At 46.2% G+C, this 19,462-nt stretch overlaps 2 protein-coding genes across 4 annotated transcripts in view; both read left to right on the top strand.

Moving 5' to 3' along the window:
* Positions 1-556: 556 nt before the first annotated feature.
* Positions 557-14,088, top strand: kiaa0232 (KIAA0232). 3 transcript variants are annotated; one of them, XM_079758144.1, is made up of 8 exons: positions 557-812; positions 2,937-3,564; positions 4,136-4,276; positions 6,680-6,749; positions 6,865-6,949; positions 7,051-10,423; positions 10,596-10,704; positions 10,951-14,088. In XM_079758144.1, the coding sequence occupies exons 2-8, from the start codon at positions 3,319-3,321 to the stop codon at positions 10,965-10,967; spliced, it is 4,041 nt and encodes a 1,346-aa protein (XP_079614270.1). In that variant the 5' UTR covers positions 557-812; positions 2,937-3,318; the 3' UTR covers positions 10,968-14,088. The 3 variants fall into 3 exon arrangements, with proteins under 3 accessions (XP_079614270.1, XP_079614269.1, XP_079614271.1); XM_079758143.1 differs by having other exon boundaries at positions 4,115-4,276; XM_079758145.1 differs by lacking the exons at positions 557-812; positions 2,937-3,564; positions 4,136-4,276 and adding an exon at positions 5,041-5,207.
* Positions 14,089-14,847: 759 nt separating this feature from the next.
* LOC307091237 (TBC1 domain family member 14-like) overlaps positions 14,848-19,462 on the top strand; it is a 32,775-nt gene continuing 28,160 nt past the window's right edge. Inside the window, exons 1-2 of the mRNA XM_079758175.1 lie at positions 14,848-15,388; positions 18,058-18,865. Coding sequence (XP_079614301.1) covers positions 15,340-15,388; positions 18,058-18,865 — 857 coding nt within the window. The 5' untranslated portion in view covers positions 14,848-15,339. The remainder of the gene's footprint in view (positions 15,389-18,057; positions 18,866-19,462) is intronic.

Genomic DNA, 19,462 nt, shown 5'->3' with positions numbered 1-19,462 from the left:
GGAAACGATTTAATCTAAATAAGTTAGTAAATACATAAATAAATGACATCAGTTCATTGTTCGGCAGTTGATAATGGCCCAGTTCGTTCTCATTTTACTATATGTGTTTATGTAGGTGTGTGTGTGTGTCATGATATACACTATAATTATATGAAATAGTGTTAGATCTCATTTCAATCCATATAACTGAATCCATAAATGACTTTTAACCTAACTTGTGTTCTTCAGGACACTCGTTTGGCAGGCTGCCCACAGAATGCAGTACACATTTTATAACTGACTACAAACTACTGTGGAAATAATTGTATTATTAATTGTAATTCTAATTTTGATTTACTTTGTTTGGATTGCACATGACATAATGTTAAATCCGGCCAGACTCTCCTACATTAAGATGTTATTTAAGGTGACCCCGAATGGCCAATAAGTACTATTTACGCTTCTGATGCAATAGCTAGCGGAAGAATATAAAACCCACTGGAAGCAGGACGGCAGAGGTTTGCCTTGTTGCCTGGATACGGACGAGGTGGGAGGCGCGCTAAGATAACCCCCTTTCGGTGCGAGTGAAACCGAGTCAACCGGACGACATGTTGGTCCAGGCCGCTGCTACGGTGCACACGGAATAATTCTTCCTACTGGAGCCGGAATGGCGGTCGGTTTCCTCGACGGCGTCGAATGAAAACAGCGCCATTCGTGTCGGCGTCCATGATACGTGATGTTACTGCAGCGGATTCCGGAGCTCGAGCTCGGAACGGCAGCGGGAGAGAAGTAACCGCTCCCCCTGCTCCGCGTTTACTTCAACCGACGGCACGGTAGGTGGGGGGGGGGGGGGGGGGCGGGGGGGGACGACGAACCGGCAACCGGCAACCGATGTGTGTCGTTTAAATGTCACGTTTTGCGGCCTCGTTCAGCGATTGAGTGTGAGGATCGGGTTGTTTTGTGGACGGTACGGCGCCACAGTGTTGAAGGGGGGTGTGGGGGGAGGAATGACAGTCCCCGGCGGTAGCTCGCCCGGGCAGCCGCTCCTCCTCCTCCTCCCGGTTAGTCACAACAACAACTGGCCAACGAGTGGATCAACGAGCGACTTCTCATTGAGCCGGGCCTTTCCCTGCTTTAATACCGCGGTAGCAGTGTGTCTTACTGTCTTCGTAGTTTAAATGTACAGTTATACGTTCGCGATATCTGGCCACAGTTTAAAGGGGAAGTGTGTATGTATGTGTGTGTGTGTGTGTGTGTGTGCGCGCCCCCCCCATAGCAAAAGCTTCACCTGCTCTCGCGCACTATCTACGCCACCACGGACGAGCAATGTTAAAAAGAAAAACCGTACGAGTTGGTATCCACATTCTGAGTGGTCCCTCGTCGGGTTTTAGTGGTTTTGTAACCCAACGTAGCTAGAGCCAACTGTCACACACTGGCAGTGTTTGGACTATGCTCTGGGAGAAGTTGGCCAACTTGACGTTAGCACACTGGTTAGCTAAAGGTCGGCTATCCGGCTAACCTTGCTACCCCCTCCGCCCCCCAAACCTACTGCCCCCCCCCCCCCCCCCCAGACGTGGATGACGGCCCGGGACGTCTTATTCACACGCGTCAACGTTTCTTATTCATATCTATCTACACATTAACAGATATAAGTTGACGCAGCATTAGCGGCTAGTGGCAGACCGCTAATCCCAACCGTCGTAACACAGTGCATGGGAAATGCGTTGGGTGCTGTGGTGTGTCGATGTCTCGCGATACGTCGTGGACGAGCAGCTGACTGGACGTGAGCTCGAAGTAGCTGTCAGACAGACCGGTGATATCTGTGTCTATGCAATTCTGTCATTGCCAATGACGGGCAAAGCAGCTGATTCTACCCGGCTATAGTCAGCCATGTCTAGCAGACATTAGCTCGTCATTTACATTTGGTTTGGTCATTACGTTGGGGTGACAACTGGTTTTGTGTACACCGTTTTATTGTTTCACTGAACTGGCCGGTTAGGCCTAGCTCAGGTCTCTTTAAGCATAGCTGTATCTTAGCTTTTAGACGACTATATCGGGCAGTGCATAGAATACGACCGTTGAGTGACGGACGGGCCAGCCAATCATATCGGCCCAGCCTCCATTTGCTCCTCACCCTGTTTCTATAATCCGCTGCTGGCAACTGAAACGCATGCATTTGACAGCAAGCGTCTGTTTGACTGCCTATTGCTTAGTCAGGAGTTTAACTCACTCGAGGTCGCCAATGCTGTACACAGACATAAGCACGTTCAAAATCTTGGTCTTGGAATATAAGAGTTGACATTGATATGTCTAACTTGAATGGAATACCCAAAGACCAATGAAAATGCCTAGCTGGTTAAATGTTTAGATACTTTACTGGCGAGTTCTTCATCTACATTGTATCTACATTGAATCGTTAGAAGACAGATGTATGATAACATTCTTCTGTTGCATGTACTGTAGTTCTGAGTTAGAATTGGCTGCTGGTTCTGTACCAATGAGCTACTACAATGAAACAGAGCCCTACTGTATCTGTCTGCTTATAATGCACGATGACACAAGCCTACATTTGTTTTTTATTTTCATGTTATCCTCACTGAACAGTTGGAAGGGCCTATACGCTGAGGCCATTGCGGTCTGAAACCAAATACACACTTTACTAACACAAGATAAAAACATTCGTAAAATGGTTTTCTTTTACCTCTGGCTTTATATCTCTAATCGTAATACCTGGAAATATGAAAGACCAGCACCAAAACGATTCTACCATTGATGTTAAACGTTTGAACTGTGAGTTAATTGTATTTTGCTGTTAAATTAGATTCTATGCTTATTTGCTGCATTCTCTTTTTTGACAAAGTGTTGATTGAGGCCTCTGTCTTGATAACCTGGTTAGGGGACTTTTTATTTATGTTTTTAATAAAACTAATGCCTGCTTTTCATTTCTTCACTTCCAGTTGTGCCCGTGAAGTAAGACTTGGCTCTAAGATGGATCCTTGCGACTGAGAGGCAAACACACCGTTGTGTTCTGCACAGCAGCTGATGCCTCCAATCAGCACAAGCCATGCCTGACGAGTAAAGTCTCAGTTTTGCTCAAAGCAATAAAAAGTCAACAACTCAAAGAAAGGAAGTACAACAAGAAAAACAACAACATCCTACATGTCACCCCATGTAGTCCCCCTCTGGTGCGTCCTGCCGAAGTGACCCCCCCCCCCCCCCCCCCCCCCCCCTGCACACCCACCCAGCCCATCCTTCCTACCCCTTCACCCGCACCCACTCCGCAGTACCCAGCCGTCACCATGCCACTCCAGCTGAGAATGACCAACACCTGAGAGCTCCATGCGTCCCGTTAGCACAGATTCCGACGGTCCCGCTCCCCCCCAAGGCCTCTCACGCCCCCGTCCCTTCCCTCCAGTGGGCCCCCCGCTGCCCGGTTCCGACATGTCCCTGCGCCAGTCGCTGGGGCCGGTCCAGAGCTGGCTGGGCCAGGAGCTGGAGAAGTGTGGCATCGACGCCGTTATCTACACCCGCTACGTCCTCAGCCTCCTTCTGCACGACAGCTACGACTATGACCTGCAGGACCAGGTACGCACCGGGCGTCAAGCCATTTCTTTGATACAGTCCTGATGAATAGAAATGACTCATCCCGAGAAGTTTAAACTGGTCGTCAACCAAGTTAGTTATATTACTATGTATATGAACTTTGGCTTGTTATAAGAGTTTCCCCATACTGGATGACCATGTTTAACAGTACTGCACATTTGATAAAACAACACCTGATTTAGTTAAAGTAGTTTCACATAGTAGTAAGCCTTTTATTGGTGGTAGCAGCTGCCATATATTCCCCACTTTTGTTTTATTTATCACTTCTGTATTTCTTTACTACACGTCGTAAGAATTTAACCCTTTGACCTATTCTTAGTCATTAAACAGGGTGTCCAGATCCTCCTTCGTTGTCAAAGCAGATTTTTTAAGTTAACAGTTATTCACAGTTGTCTGTTATTCTATTGTCACAGTTGTTTCCCAGTGACTTTTTACAGTTTCTGTACACTCTGTTTATTTGTAAGGGAACTACAAATCCAAAGCAACACGAAGCATACGTATTGAATGATCTGAACGTTTTTGTCTGGCTCAGTGTGTTCCCTCTTTCCACCAGGAGAATGACATCTTCCTGGGCTGGGAGAAGGGCGCCGGGAAGAAGTGGGGCAAGAGCAAGAGGAAGGGAGGGACGGACCTGAGTCTGGAGGAGATCAAGAAGCAAGCCGCCGTGCAGTGTCTGCGTTCTGCCTCTGATGAGGTCAGCCCCCCAGCAATTTATTGATTATATAATGATTCAATACCAATTGATTTTGAAGGCATCACATGGCCGTTCACATCAGTTACTGTAAATAGGGTTAAAGAAGGGTAAGAGAAGTTGTTTTTTCAAACATTTTCTCAAATAACTCTTTCTATGGTGACATTTATATAGTGCCATTGCCTTATATGGTAAGGCTGAAGCTAGTCATGTGGCTTTCTGCAGTACGTTGACGCATCTTACTATCACTATTACTTTTAAAAATCTATTTTACCTGATGCATTGATTATCATGTTTGATGGCATTGGTTTTGGTGTGGCACTGGGCTACTTTTTGGTTTGTATGCAGTCACAGACACATAACCCTATGCACTGGTCCTGATGGCATTTGTTAAGGTTTTAAGCATTTCACTCCATATTGACAAGGTTATGCTAAGGTCAAAAGTATACTTTGTATGAATCCAACAAGGAACTGGAAAAAAACACTGTAGTCCACTACCTTGTTCTGGATGTAACCAAACTGTAAGCAGGAACAACTCGGAGTCAAACCAGGAAGTCATTGTCTAATTATTGTGTCCAACGTCCCCTGTCCCCCATATTAAAACCTAGTGAACACAGGGGATTTCCCTACATGCCAATCTGAGGGCGGTCAGTGGCATGGAGAGAGACAGACGACATGGTGTGTGTGTGTGGAGAGGAAGCGGGTGGGGGGGAGGGTCTGAGAGGCAGAGGGACAGAGTGAGCGCCCCTCTCTACGGTACTCTGCAGTCTATTTTTTAACCAGCACGCGCTGCACGGGATTGCAGCAGCAGAGAGCAGCAGAGCCGCTCGGCATCAGCTGATCAGCATTAGCACAATGTTACAGAAGGGAGCACGGCAGCAGCAGCAGCACGGGGCAGAGAACTTTCCCTCTGTTCCGTTAGCCCGGTGACATGGTAAGCAACGGACCCACGATGGTGACCGGGAACGGGAAATGCTTGTGCTGGGAAGTTGTGGCAGCATTAGTTCCAGTGGTGGTTCTGGTTTTGACTCAAAACTCTTGGCTCTGACAGCGAGCTGAGCGTGTGTCAGCCTTAGTTCCTGGTAACCAAGTTTAGTTTAAGTAGAAAGATTGTGTTCCGTTTAAGTTTGTTAAAGATAGTACTTGACAATTGGGGATGTGCATATGTTTATGAAGATGTCCCGTTATGCTTATCTAGTATGTTTTAGACTGGTTCTAATAGCTGAATTGGACACAGTGATAGACTGGAAATTGCTTAATGTTTCACAACTGAGCAGGCCTGACTTGACTAAGCAAGCGTTTCATGTGTTGTTGAATAAGTAAAAAAGTGATTCAGTTAGTGTTTAAACCTTTAATGAGGGTCCTCATTGATAAAAAGCATTAATGAAGCTTTCGCAGAAACATCTTGCCTGAGCTCAATATTGTTGTTAATACATAGTGGTGAGTTGCATTTTCTTATGATGCCAAGGAGGGCTGTTTTGATTTGTCATCGTCTATGACGATGCAGAAATGCATCGCTATTTTTAGGTTGTTGCATTGAGGATTTGAATATTGGTTCCAATTTTATATAAACTCCTTTCTTTAAGCACACTGAAGCTAAACTACCATAAGATGTGTGTACATTATGTCTCACTTCGGACACAAAAAAGCAGCATAAAAACAAGAGTCCAGTCATTGTAGCAGAAAGTCTCCTCCTCAACCTTTACATGAAACAGGTTTGTTTAGCAGGAGCAAGGCAACAGGAAGTAAACAGACCCTGGGGCATGCATGCTTTCCCTTTGCTTATTCCGGAATGTTACTTAACACAAGAATACCTTGGCGTTAGGGTTGGGGTTAGCGTCAGGACACGTTTGGTAAATCATAACAAAACGTTTAGCTAACCTGATCAACAGTACCAGTGCTTTGTGACATTTGTCCGTCCATTGGCTATCTTTACATCGGAAGTTTGCAGTGTGATAAGCACTGAATCACCTTAGCTTTATGATGTGCTGTCATTATTTCCCTAACAAAGTAGCCTTGTGGAATATATTTTATAAATAACAGTGATTTCCACCTGTGAAATGGAAAACATCCTATTGAATATGATTAATAATGTGTATTTTGAGAATGTTCTACATAGGAGTAGTTCTGTGTTCTGCATGTTTGGGTTGATTACTTGCAGGGCAGTATTCATGCTGTTTTTATTTTGACTTTCACCTCATAAGACTTTAAGGAAAGGTTTGGGGTCTTAAAAATACTATTCTTTTTATTTATTATAAGTTGATTTGTTATAATCACATTGTAGTTTGGATTCCAGCTGTTGGTCATCGCTTGGCTTTAAATAATGAATTTGTATATTATTCAAAGTCAACCTCCATTTGACATTGACAAAAATTAACACTATGACATGTTTTTTTTTGTTCACAGAATTCTGGAATTGAGAGCCTGGTTGAAGAGCTTTGCTCCAAGCTCAAGGACATCCAGAACCAACAGAAAGGTTTGGTTGAATCTTATTTGCATTCATTTAACAATCTCCATTCTTGAAAAAGCAGCAGTCAGTCAAATCAATGTAATTCCTCTTGAATGCAACTTGAACATAAATGTCTTCACAGAAGCAAAACAGATCAGAAAGAAATCGGATGGTTCCCAGTCTCCTGAACGAGCAGAGTCCCCCTCTTCAAAGGACCAGGTGGAAATGTAAGCTGCAGGATATTCACTGCGTATCTCTAAAATATCCATGCTCACATTCCCAATACCTTCTTTTGTATAATCTCTTTATTTCTTTGCTGTGGCATCAGGTATTATGAAGCCTTCCCTCCTTTGTCCGAGAAACCTGTTTGTCTGCAAGAGATCATGACGGTGTGGAACAAGGCTAAGGCCTGCGCCTACTCGAGTTCTTCCTCCTCTGCAGCCCCACAGACCAGCACGGACACCTCTTCTCCAAAGGATTGTAACAGCGAGGGAGAGGTGACCAAGGAGAGGAGCCTGGAGCCGGGTGCTACCACCATCACCATCGAGAAAGCGCATCAGCGTCAAAACAAGGAGAAGGAAAACCGATACCACGGGAGCACAGCGGCCGAGGAAAGACCTGCCGTCCACATGAAGAGGCCCATGAGGCACCGAGCAGAGGGGAAGCATCGTCCCCGCTCCTGGTCCTCTGGCTCTAGCGAGGCAGGCTCAAGCTCCAGCGGGAACCAAGGTGACTCCAAATCGTCCAGCAACAAAGCAGTAAGAACCAGGCACAAGTCCAGAGAGGTGGGGAAGGCTAAGAGAGGGCGCAACAGCGGACAGATAAAGTTGACCACAAAGGTCAACGAAAAAGGGGAACGAAGGAATGCAGGAGGCAGCGTCGGAGGCAGTGTCGGAGGTGGCCCAGTCAAACAACCCCAGCTTTACAGAAAGGGGAAAAGGGCGATGAAGGAGAACCGTAAAGATCCGAGCTGGGCAGAGGCTAAAGAGTCTGCCCTCGAGGCCAGGGACAAAAAAGAGTATATGGAGGAGCCCCTTTGGTACACCGAGCCCATCACAGAGTATTTTGTACCTCTCAGCAGCAAACACAGCAAGCTGGAGACAAAGTACCGAAGCAAAGCTGAATCCATGGAAAGCTTTGCCCTGTCCACTGACATGGAGAGGCTCGCGGAGGGCAGCCAGGGAATCTGCATCGCCAACGAGAGCTACCAGAGGGCCTACTTGGCGGCGGGCTCCTTCGTAGACGGCCACTTTGTGGAGGGGCCGGACGGAGTGGAAGACGAAGCAGACGACCTCGCCGGAAACTCTTGCTGCCCTCAGCCAGAGGACGGTGGAGATTTAGATGACAAGCATCTGTCCGAATATACTCACTTCTATGAAGTAGACATATACCAATCCATATTGGATACGAGTGCCTCAGACTCCATACAAGAGAGTCGGATCCTCAACATGATTCGACAAAAAAGCAAAGAGCAAAGAGACATTGAGGCGGAATGTTGTTTAGTATTAGATGGCCTTGAGCTGAGAGGGGAAAGTGCAATAAGGGCAGAATCGCAGAAGGAATCGGAGTCTGTCGGATTCCTAATGCAGGATCTTGACCACAGGGCTCAAATCTGGGGGAGCTACTCTCCCTCCAGCTCCGAGGACGTAGAGGGAGAGAGCTTTGTAGATACTCCCATCCTGCTGTCACCCCTGCTGGACAGTGTGTCCTTCACCCTAAGCATGCTGAACCCAGAGATGCCCCGTCTTCCTGAAGCCCCCGGGGAGCCATCTGCGCCCAACTCCTCCTGTTTCTCACTCTTTGAGCTGCAGTACGATAGCCCCACCGTCCCCTTACCCTGCGACTCACTCGCCGTCGGTCACGAAAACAACACGGATTCAAGTAGCTGTCTCGACCCACATTCTAATAAACAGTCTCGTTTGCTAATATGGACCAAAAATAGTGCCTTTGACGAAACGGAACAGAATTGTTCCAACCTTTCGACGCGAACGTGTAGTCCATGGTCGCACTCTGAGGAGACGCGTTCAGACAACGAGCAAGGGAACGTGCAAATGGAGGATCCCGCTCAGATTGGCAACGAAGAAATTAACTGTATTATCGCCCCAATTTCTGGTACCTACCTAGAGGAGGAAATCCTAGATTTTTTGCAGGAGGATACTGGTCGAAAGTGTGAGGAGAGCAACATTAGCACACCGTTGAGTCAAACATTCACCAAGAAATCTAAATTGGAGTCAATATGTGGCATAGCTTTGGAGGAGGACGATAGCAGGCAGTACAACAGTGGCATATATTCTGACAGCACAAACCAACAGAGTGATGATTACAGCTCAGGGATAATTAAGGACATTTGGACAGCCATCGGAGAGGGCGATCCTTTGGTGTCTCAACAAGGAGTAGAGAAGCCAAGCCAAGGCATGCTTTTGGACAGCCCGAGCGGTTACTGCGGCAGCTGTCTGGAGGTCCAGGCAAAAGTGAGTCCAATTAAGGGCCCTGCGGAGAAAGCGGTGCAGCGATCTGAGTATCACCTGTGGGAGGGCAAAAATGAAGAGCAGGTCAGCCTGGTCAAGAATAAGCTTCCTAAGGCCGATGGTGCCGGGGACTACATGACTCCGTCCAAGCCCTGGGACATGACCTCTGACAAGGAGAGCACGTCGTTCATTCTAGGAGGGGTTTACGGAGAGCTGAAAACGTTGAGCGGAGACAAGAACTGGGCGGTGGTACCGCCTGGTGAAGCCCAGGGAAGCCTGCTGCAGTGTGCGGCGGCGGCAGCTTCGGCCTCCGGCTCGGACATGGTGACTGTGTCTGGCGCAGACGTGTTCATGAACACCAGCAACCGCTTCGCGCCTGGGCACAGGCCCCTGTGGAGGCCCCTGGTGTCATTTGGGCAGGGCGACCACCAGGCCATCAGGGGAGGAGGGGAAGAGGGATTGAACAAGGGGTTTTCTTTCATCTTCCATGAAGATTTACTTGGGTCGTATGGAGGCTTCAGCAGCAAGGAGCAAGACCTAGAATACCCGTTTGCATCCATCAGCCTGACCAATCCCTTCTCCCAGGTCCTTCATGTCGAGTGTTCCTTCGAGCCTGAGGACATGGCTTCTTTTAGCCCGGGGTTCAAACCCAAGTCGATACTTTGCTCAGATTCCGAGAGTGAAGCCCTCCAACCACGGATATACGGCATCAACCGGACGCAGTACAGGGCCATCCGCATATCCCCCAGGACCCACTTCCGGCCGATATCCGCCTCGGACCTGTCTCCCGCCGGAGGTAGTGACTCGGAGGCAGAGTCCGAAAAAGAAGAGATAAGCTTTCCTGACCCGCCACCGGCGGATGTCTTCGAAGACCCGCAGGCGGACCTCAAACCTCTGGAAGAGGACGCAGAGTGTGAGGGCCCTTTCTATGGAAAGTCGGAACTGGAATCTGGGAAGTTCCTGCCCAGATTAAAGAAATCGGGCATGGAGAAGAGTGCCCAGACCTCTCTGGATTCTCAGGAGGGCTCTGGCACCCTCCTGCCCATCGCTGAGCAAGAAGTCTGCCTCGACTGCAAGAAGGCGGCAGCTTTGTCGATCGCGAGTGAAAGGGTTGACGTCCCGCTCAGCAAGATTGACAAGGAGGCTCCTTGTGGGGAAGAAGATTCCTGCTTATGTGCATTGGCAGATCAAGTGCATGGGATCACCTATGACCTCGTCAAAGATAAAGCAGAGGTAAGAAGCCTCAGCCAATCAGAGTAACACATTTTTATTTTTATATTTAAGACACCTAAAAAGGGTTACCGTACACATTTGACTGAGCAATGCTCACTGCTTTAATGATCTTATTTCCGCATTCAAAGTGGTCTGAACGGTTGGCTTACTGTGTTTTTTGGGGTCCTTTTAGTTCCCCCTGTTGAGCATAAGTGGACAGGGAGGAACCAGCACCCAGCAGGATGACTGCTGGTGGCAAAACACTCTCTGCTCCCCTCTTTTCCCTGGATCTCAATGTACAGGTACTGACGCATAACATGTTTATTTACTTTACCTACGCTTACATTTCTTATTTCAAACTTGATATCACGAAAAAACGGATTATTGATGTATACGATGCTCATCCAATTTAGGATTTCTGCAGGGCCATTTATCCCTGCATAATGAGATTACATTTGCTACAGTCTAAAGCCATTCAACAGACACATTTGTACATTGGTTGAAATACCTTTGCAGTTATAAGACTGTGCTCTTTGCTCCTTCAACAGGGAGCAGCAACATTTGAATACTCCGGTTTTACAGGGGACACCTGTTGTAAGAGAGGAAGGGTCTTCCTCGCTGGCGACTGGACCTCCACCAGCCAGAGACGTGGGGAGGGGGGTCTCATTTGAACGCCTCACTGAAGGCTCATGTTCCAAAGAGACTGCCCCCCTCCTCACTTCACACACCAACCTAATCCTGCTGATTTACTTTTTATGTTAAACCTTGTGTAATCAACAATCAGATCGACAAAAATATATATATATACATACAAAAAGAGAACAAAAATGGGAAAAGAAAAAAAAAAACAAGTGTTCATGTCTTTGCGCCATGTGCAGTCGTGGCGAAATGTTTTAGTTGAATCTTATTTCTCATTGTACTTTGGTCCCAAGACTTACAGTTAGGTATAATGGGGGAGGGGGGTACAAAAGCAAACATGCTTTTCTGCCCTGGTCACTTCTCCTTCACATTTTTTTTGTTTTTATTTATTTTGTTTCTTTTGAGCTTAGGATACTGCTTCGGTGGTGTCTGGCTGGATGTGCATGTGTTTGTCTCAAATAGTCTCACTCCTTGTTTTCTAAACGTGACCTATAGGGACCTAACCGATCGCGGTTTAAAATGTGTAAACCGCCACCCGCACCCCCATAAAACGAGTGCTAATGCATCATTTAATTTTTGTAACCCCATCCTCTGTTCAGAAAGTCTACATCAAAAATGGATGTTGGGGGATGGGGGGGTAGTTTTTGAGTTGTTTGAGAAATAAATAGCTTGGATGCCTTTCTGAATGAAGTAGTGTGTGGTTGTTTTGTTTGACTTTTTTTTTTTTATCTGAATGCCCCCCCCCACCCCCCCAAGCGTGCAAAAATGTTCTGCAATGTCAAGTCGGTTCTTTTTTTTTTTAATAGCGACTGTCCACAACACCACAGGGAATCAGGGTGGGGGGATGGGAAGGAAGGGGGTCTGTACCCGTGTGACGAAATCTCTTTATTTTCCTTTCCTGCGGGATTAAAAGAAAAATTGGTGCTATGATTATAAAAAGGAAAGTCTGGATGTATATAGATATCTGAAGATATATAGATATCAATATAGATATAGGAATAGATCGAGCTATATCTTGTTCTATATCTATATAGATAAAGATATACATCTTGATTAGATGATATAGCCGATTTTGTTCAGTCCAGACAGTCGAATGCTTTACTATCGGTATCGATAAGTTTTATGAGGGGGAAAAACAACACATTTTTGGCTGTTCTTTGAATTTGCTTTACAATGATTTTTTTTCATTTTTTTTTTCACGTTTACTTTTAACCTTGCGTCCTCGCCAGGCCTGTAATCGATACTGAAACACAGGCATGTGAAGAAGCTTCCCTTGTGCAAAGTTTAACACATTTAACAAAGTATAGCGTTTTCCCTTGTCAGTAGAACTCCAGCAAAAAAAAAGTATATATATACAATTTTGAATGGTAGAAACAAAGAAAAAAAGACGATACAGAAAGATACTAGATACAAATGCTTTATTCTTTATTGAAGTGTTTTTTTTTTTCCTCAATTTTATTTTTGGTTCATAATATTGTTCAAATATCCAGCAGTGTCACTGTGTGTGAGCGTGTGTCTACGTTTGCATTGAGCTTATAACACTAATTTAACAAATTGGTGCGCTCAGACTTTATCTCAGAGAACAGAGTGTATGCAAAACATACATTTTTCAAAATGCAAGTAATTTGTTTTCCTCAATTAGTTCAACACATGTATTTCATAAAAGCCCTAAAATGGGTGGTTGGATTGATACTTTTTGTGGCCTGTGCATTGGAAATTAAATTTTGAGGTAATGCACCTGCAAATATTTGCTTTTTTTATTTTGTGCATGTGTTTTAGGCTCTGCGGTGGATTACAGTTTCTGCTCTCCCTGTTTAATTATTGAAGGGATTTGGGAGAAACTCGCACTGCACTCTACCTATTTGAAGCACAGATTACGAGAAAACCCAAACCATCATCGCATTGTTTGTAGTGGCCGAACCGTGCTGCCATATACCTTCTCTCTGTGTGCCGACCGCTGTAATGAACTGATGCAGGTCAAGGTCCACCCCGCTGTGGCCGTGGTTTTACATACGGCTTCTCTGATAGGTCATCTTGAGTTCCAATGCAGAGTCATGCATTCATTGTATGAATACATGCCCCCAGAAACATGTATTTTCTTTTTGGTCACTGTTGGGTTGACCGTAGACGTCTAGTGGCAAGGACTCTGAATTCAGGGGATTGCTTTATTTTGATTCTCTTGACAGTCATAAAACTCAGGAAATTGTTTCAAAAAGGCAAACAACACAAATTGTACTCACGTCAGCGAGTGTGTAAGAGGAAACAAAAGGATTTTAGAGCGGATTAGTGATACTTCCAACTAGTTGACTGTCAAAAAGCTAATGCTTAAATGCTAGGGTTTTAGGGGCAACAAGGCCACCGTAGGTTAGGTAAGCAATGTGGGGGGTATTCCCAGGACCCTTAGTCCTATGCAATACCTTTGCGCATGTAAACTTTAACATTTAGGATATGGAGAAATCGTATCACTTAATTTTGCATGTTAATTACTTTTGGAGTGAGAGGGATGGCTGAAATGATCTGCGCATTTTGTCTTAAAAAAAACAAATGCAGCATGCAAACATTACACTCCCATCAATTTATGTTGGATTTAGATAAAAATAAAAAGCAATTAAAAACATGACTGTCCATGAGTGTGTGTGTGTGTGTGTGTGTGCGTGGGTGTGTGTTTATTTGTCTGTAGAAAAAGTTAAGTCACAAAAAAGCACTTACCTGGGGCATTGGAAATCAGTGCATCCTTTATTAATTATATTCTTCCATTGCTGGGTTGCTTGAAAACAAATAAACAAAAAACATGTTTGATTGGAGAATGCATTCAAAACCACATGGGTATGATTGCACTGTGGTGCTGGAACAAATCCAGCCCTAAACATCTTTATTTTCATTCTTAAACATTCATGCCCTTCATCTTCTACTACACTCTTACATGTTCTCCCCCAACCTCATCAGTCCCAAAGTAGATGTGTTGTTCGGATTTCATGATCATACCAAGCAAATGATTTGGTTTCATTGTGGAGTGTCTTTTACATCTAAATAAACAAATAAACCAGCCTATTTTGAAGGTGTGATTTTTATGTATTGTATCCCGTTAAATATGCTTTGAGGAAAGGAGACATTGCGACCACTCTCGTTACGACACTAGAGGGCAGGGTGGTGTCACCTTATATGAAAGACTGGTTTTATTTTCACTGTTAGAATATATATATATATATATATATATATATATATATATATATATATATAATATTATATTTCTTGCAGTAATACCTTCTCCATTACATATTCGTCATATATTCAATATATATGTGATATATACACATTTGCTTTGTTATAGATGTTCTAGGAAATATTTCTCAGTCTTGAACCAAACCTGTCCAACGACAGGTGCAGCAGCAATGTGATATTCCTTAATAATTACTATAATAATCACATGAATTTCTGTGTGTAAAATAGCCTACTCATCTTTTACCAAGCATTTTTCTTTTTCTTGCGAAATTAGATGTGGAGCAATACAAATGACCCAGTATTGTGAAAGTCACAGCCATCATCACTGTAGCAATAAAAACCGTCGTTACCTACACCAAATTCACACACTCATACATTTTGAATCAACGGGGGTATCTGAAATGACGAGGCAGAATAGTCGATTATTTCTACCTGCGGGCAGTGTTGCCAGATCCGGCCAGATTTCCCGCCCAATCTGGCAACACTACCTGCGGGTAATAACCAGAACCATAGAGGGGCCGACAGGTGTATCCGTTGCCTGCGTTGCCGCCCTCGGCTCGTCACGCTGCACTCCCTCCCTAACTTTGTTTTAAAATGGCGGCGGCTGGAGCACCGAGACAGGTAGGGTCTGGTGGTGATGGACAACACAAAATTCAACTCGAGATAAGAAGTGACGTTAAATAACGAACACTGAAGCTGAACCGGGTCAAGGAGTCTTAGCCGAAACGCTATAACGTGCGAAACGGCGGTGATACGCAAAAGTGAGGCACTTACGACCGGATGATTCACTGTTTATCTCTACTTGAGGAAGCGGTCGGCGAACAAGTGTAGCCACAACTGGCGGCGTTTTACATCTGCAATCATACCTGGCTTATTTCAAGCCTGATATTGTTGTTTTTTACCTCATGTGGTCGAGCATCACGGCTTCTCCTTATCACACACATCCACTACGTGCTACAGCTGCCGCGATAAGGCGCCACAGCAGTAGCGGCGGTGGTGGCGGATTGATCGGCGGCGCGTCGTCATGAGCCGACCCGGCGCGTCAGCGGCAGCAGCCCACCTGTAGCACCCCCGGCATGGCGCACACGACGGAGGGTACCAAGGACCCGCAGGAGAGCCCGAGTGGTAGGACATGACACTCCCGTTGTAGCAACAATACGATATAGACAATACACAATTATATGGCCATTTGTTACAGCCGTTTTGGGTTTTATCCAAAGCGAACGAGAAGACCAATGAGAGCTCGCCGTTTAGAACATGGACTTGGTACTTGATTCGGCGAACTGTGCATTTACTTTTGCTAAAAGGTTGCATTTTTCATATACATGCTAGAAAATGCTGATGCTTAGACACCAAATCGACTTCATCTGTGCCATTTCAAAGAACTGTTACTATAAATACAGGAAGGAACTGTAGATTTTAAAGTGTGTTTGAATGCTTCCTGTTCCGTCACTGTTTGTTTATGGTAAGATGGGCTCGTGTGTGTGTGTGTGTGTGTGTGTGTGTGTGTGTGTGTGTGTGTGTGTGTGTGTGTGTGTGTGTGTGTGTGTGTGTGTGTGTGTGTGTGTGTGTGTGTGTGTGTGTGTGTGTGAGAATATACTTTATGATGCTATCTATGAGTTAATGATTTTCAACCCCTAAACCATAGGGTACCTGTTGATAAAATAGCATAATGATAAATATTGAAATAGGTTCTATGTGTGGCTTTGTCTGTTGAGGCAACAGAACTGCAGTTTTATTTTATTTTACATTACCTCATCTAGTCATTAAGCAGACCTTTTTATGCAGAGCCAGGCTGAGCACACACATACACTCTCTGTCCAACTTGTCAGTCGCTGTGTCAAGTTGCCAGGACTACTGAAAAGTTGCCGGTTCAATTCCCAATCATAACAAGTCGAGCGCTTTTGAGGATGCCTCAAAATAAATATCATTGATTGTCAAACTCGTCGGTGGCTGGGCCGGGGTCTGGTTGTTGGGACAACTGAGGGGTTACTTGTGGATATCCCGAGCTCATGGTCGCATAGCCACATGACCTGCTCATAAGCAAGGAATCAGCTGTCTTTGCCTATGAACTGCTACTGGTTGGGTTTTCGGCACTTCACTGGGTATCCTTGCTGTTTCTCTATGTCGTCATTGAGCAACCACTTCTATCCAAAGAGACTTGCAGTGGTTTCATGTGCACATCATTAAGGAGCAGGTAGGGGTTAGAGGTCATCCCCGTGTTTTAAATTTTTACCTGTTGGCCTCCTTGAGCAAAATGCTCCCTAACCTCTTCCTGCTTATTGGTGTGTAATTAATGTGTAATGTCTAAGAACATTTGTCCGAAAACAATTGTCACCAAGTCACTTTGGATAAAAGCCTCTAATTTCTACATGAGTTACTAGTTAATACATTCAGTCTCTTAACCACTGCGGAGCTCTGAGACGTCCGACCTCCAGCCGCTGTGTTTTGTTTGGACCCAGCACCGTCATGTGGCTCTGCCATCTGATGCCTCGCTCATCTGGGTTCTGGTAACACCCTCCTTCCCCTCCTGCCCCGTCCCCTCTGCTGATGCTGGGAGATTGTCTTACACTGGAAAAGAACAACAATGTCTGTCCGCCTAGGGGGTATACGCACATTGGATGTCACCAGCAAGGGTCAGCCTGTGTGTGTGTGTGTGTGTGTGTGTGTGTGTGTGTGTGTGTGTGTGTGTGTGTGTGTGTGTGTGTGTGTGTGTGTGTGTGTGTGTGTGTGTGTGTGTGTGTGTGTGTGTGTGTGTGTGTGTGGTAGTAGAGGGGACTTCCTCCAAAAAAAATAAATGGTACTTCATATTTAAGGTATGGCACCAGTCAGATATTTCGGCCATACATCAGGGTCGACACTCTCATTTAGCAAAGGGTCAACATGTGTATCAGCTAATCTAATGGCTAATCAGCAGATGACAGCCCTTTTTAACATCGGAAATTCTCGAAAAACGTTAATCAACAATTTGTGCAAAGTCAAGGAACCAGATTGGGTATCGTGTATATCGGTTATAATTATTATTAAATATTTGCATTTCTTCTTGACTCGTAACTACCTGCTCACCGGTAGAGATTCCTTTTTGTTAACTCAGTCCCGTGGTTGAGAGACGGTTTAAAATACATTCTAAAAATAAAACCCAGCGAAGCGGCACCTTAGGCGTACCGTACAGCTGCCTCATCAAGAGAGAAAATAAGAGTGGGAGGAATGCAAAGCGGTTGAACCAACCAGTCTCACTAGTAGACTGGGAAATCCTTCATTATGTCTGGGGCTGGGGGAGGGCACCAGCCCTGTAATACTGCTTAGAATTCCTCAAATTATGTGAGCCAGACTGGCTCTGCCCTCTCTGAAGCTAATGTTAGGGATCCATCAACGGAGATGCGTGACTAATTCAATAAGTGTTTTTCTGCAACCTGTGAGTAATTTTAATGTTAACACTGTGTGTTCATATTTGACTTTGACTACTCGTTGTGTTTTTAAGATTTCTTTTTAGTGTTTTTCTTTCACTTCTGTGCATATGCCACCCAGAACTTTTTTTCTTCTTTTCTTTTGGTATATTAATAGTTTGCTTTTTTTCCCTCATACTCCTGTCATTAGTATCTGGTGCTGCTGTGACAGCAATAACTCTTGTCCCGTGGTTTGTAAGACAAAGGGTAACGCTCTGGAGAAGCCATTGCAAATGTAGCTAATGTCTCACAAAGTTAATGTCTCTCCAAGCAAACCCATGGCACACAACACTTTGACACGTAGAACGTTTATCAATGCACTCACTAGCCTCTTGCTCCTCCTCTCAGGCGTTTCCGATGCCCCCATCATGGAGAACGGCTCTGCGCTTAAGGACCGTCACCATGACGACCCCCACCACCACCACCACCACCACCCCTCCTGCCCCCCCGGGACGGACGCCAGCCCCTGCAGCAGCAGCAGCCGCTCCCTGCCCAGCTACCAGCCCTCCCCCTCCTCCGTGCCCCCCTCCCCCACCCCCATCTACTACAGCAGCCCGCGGCGCCAGAGCCTGGCCGACCCCGACCCCGGCGGGGACCGCCGCAGCCTGGTCTCCCAAGACTCGGGCCTCCCCACCCTGGAGGTCAGCCACCCCGAGGCCCACACGACGTGGCCCGGCGGCCCGCCGCCGCTCCCCGCCCCCGCCGCCGCCGACGACGACTCCCCCGCCACGCTGCCCCTCCAGCCGCCCTCCAACGGCGCGGTGCGCAAGTCGTCCACGTTCCCCCGCGGTCGCTACGACAGCGCGGCGCGGGCGGGGCGCGCCGGGCCGCCCAGCGACGGCGGGTCGGTGTGCAGCGCGTCCAGCATGAGCACGGAGCGCTCCGTCTCCAACGACGACGCGCTGGACTTTGTGGTCGCCTCCGACTCCAGCGTCATCGTCGCCCTGGAGACGGACGAGAGCTGCGGCATTCGCCACGACGACGGGAGGGGCGGCGTTGGCGGCGGCGCGGGCGGCAGCAGCCAGTTCTCTGAAGTGCCACTGACCTCCCTGGGTGACCTGCCAAGGGAGGTCTGGAGCCCCAACCGGAGGTCCGGGCTCACGCTGGGAGAACCCAGGCAGACCAGACTCGCCCCGCTAGCCAACTTCTTTGCCAGGTAAGGATGCTGATAAAAGTGTGTGGGTGGGGTGCTTGTTAAAAGATTCATTCACTTTAAATTAGTTAGGGTTAGGGTGCTTATTAGCAGTATACTCTAGTTAAGATTTCCTTTTTCCGTCATCTACCATAATGCATTTCTTAGCATGCTCTTGAATAGCGCTAGTCCTGCAGTACAATTTTAATAGAACAATGTACAAACCACTGCTCAAAAGCTTGGAATGCATCACAGAGACATTCTTTACCACTCATAATATTAAACACTGAACAGGACCTAATCAACGCTGTCCGACGCGGTGCTCCGCAGCTCGTCTGTTGTGCGGCTCGCTTTACATTAAAGCTCTGCTGTAACCGATTCTGACTCAGAGTAGATCAAAAGCCGCCAACCTCCTCCACAAAGCACTTAGGTGATATAGCAGTTTTGCTCTTTGGAGCGTTTTTCCAGTAAACATATTTTAACCAAATGGACCACTTCAGAAATTAAATGTCTTTGTTGTGACAGCCCTATTGTCAAATGTTCCATGGTGGAGCGGTGCCACTATTGCATAGTTTGGGGAGAACCCCATTGCATTGCTTGGTTCAGCTTTAACTGGGCTTA

Source organism: Pollachius pollachius, assembly GCF_949987615.1.
Source record: "Pollachius pollachius genome assembly, chromosome: 20".
Taxonomy (NCBI): domain Eukaryota; kingdom Metazoa; phylum Chordata; class Actinopteri; order Gadiformes; family Gadidae; genus Pollachius; species Pollachius pollachius.
The sequence above is the reverse complement of the archived record's forward strand: the minus strand, read 5'-3'. Positions and strand labels throughout refer to the sequence as shown.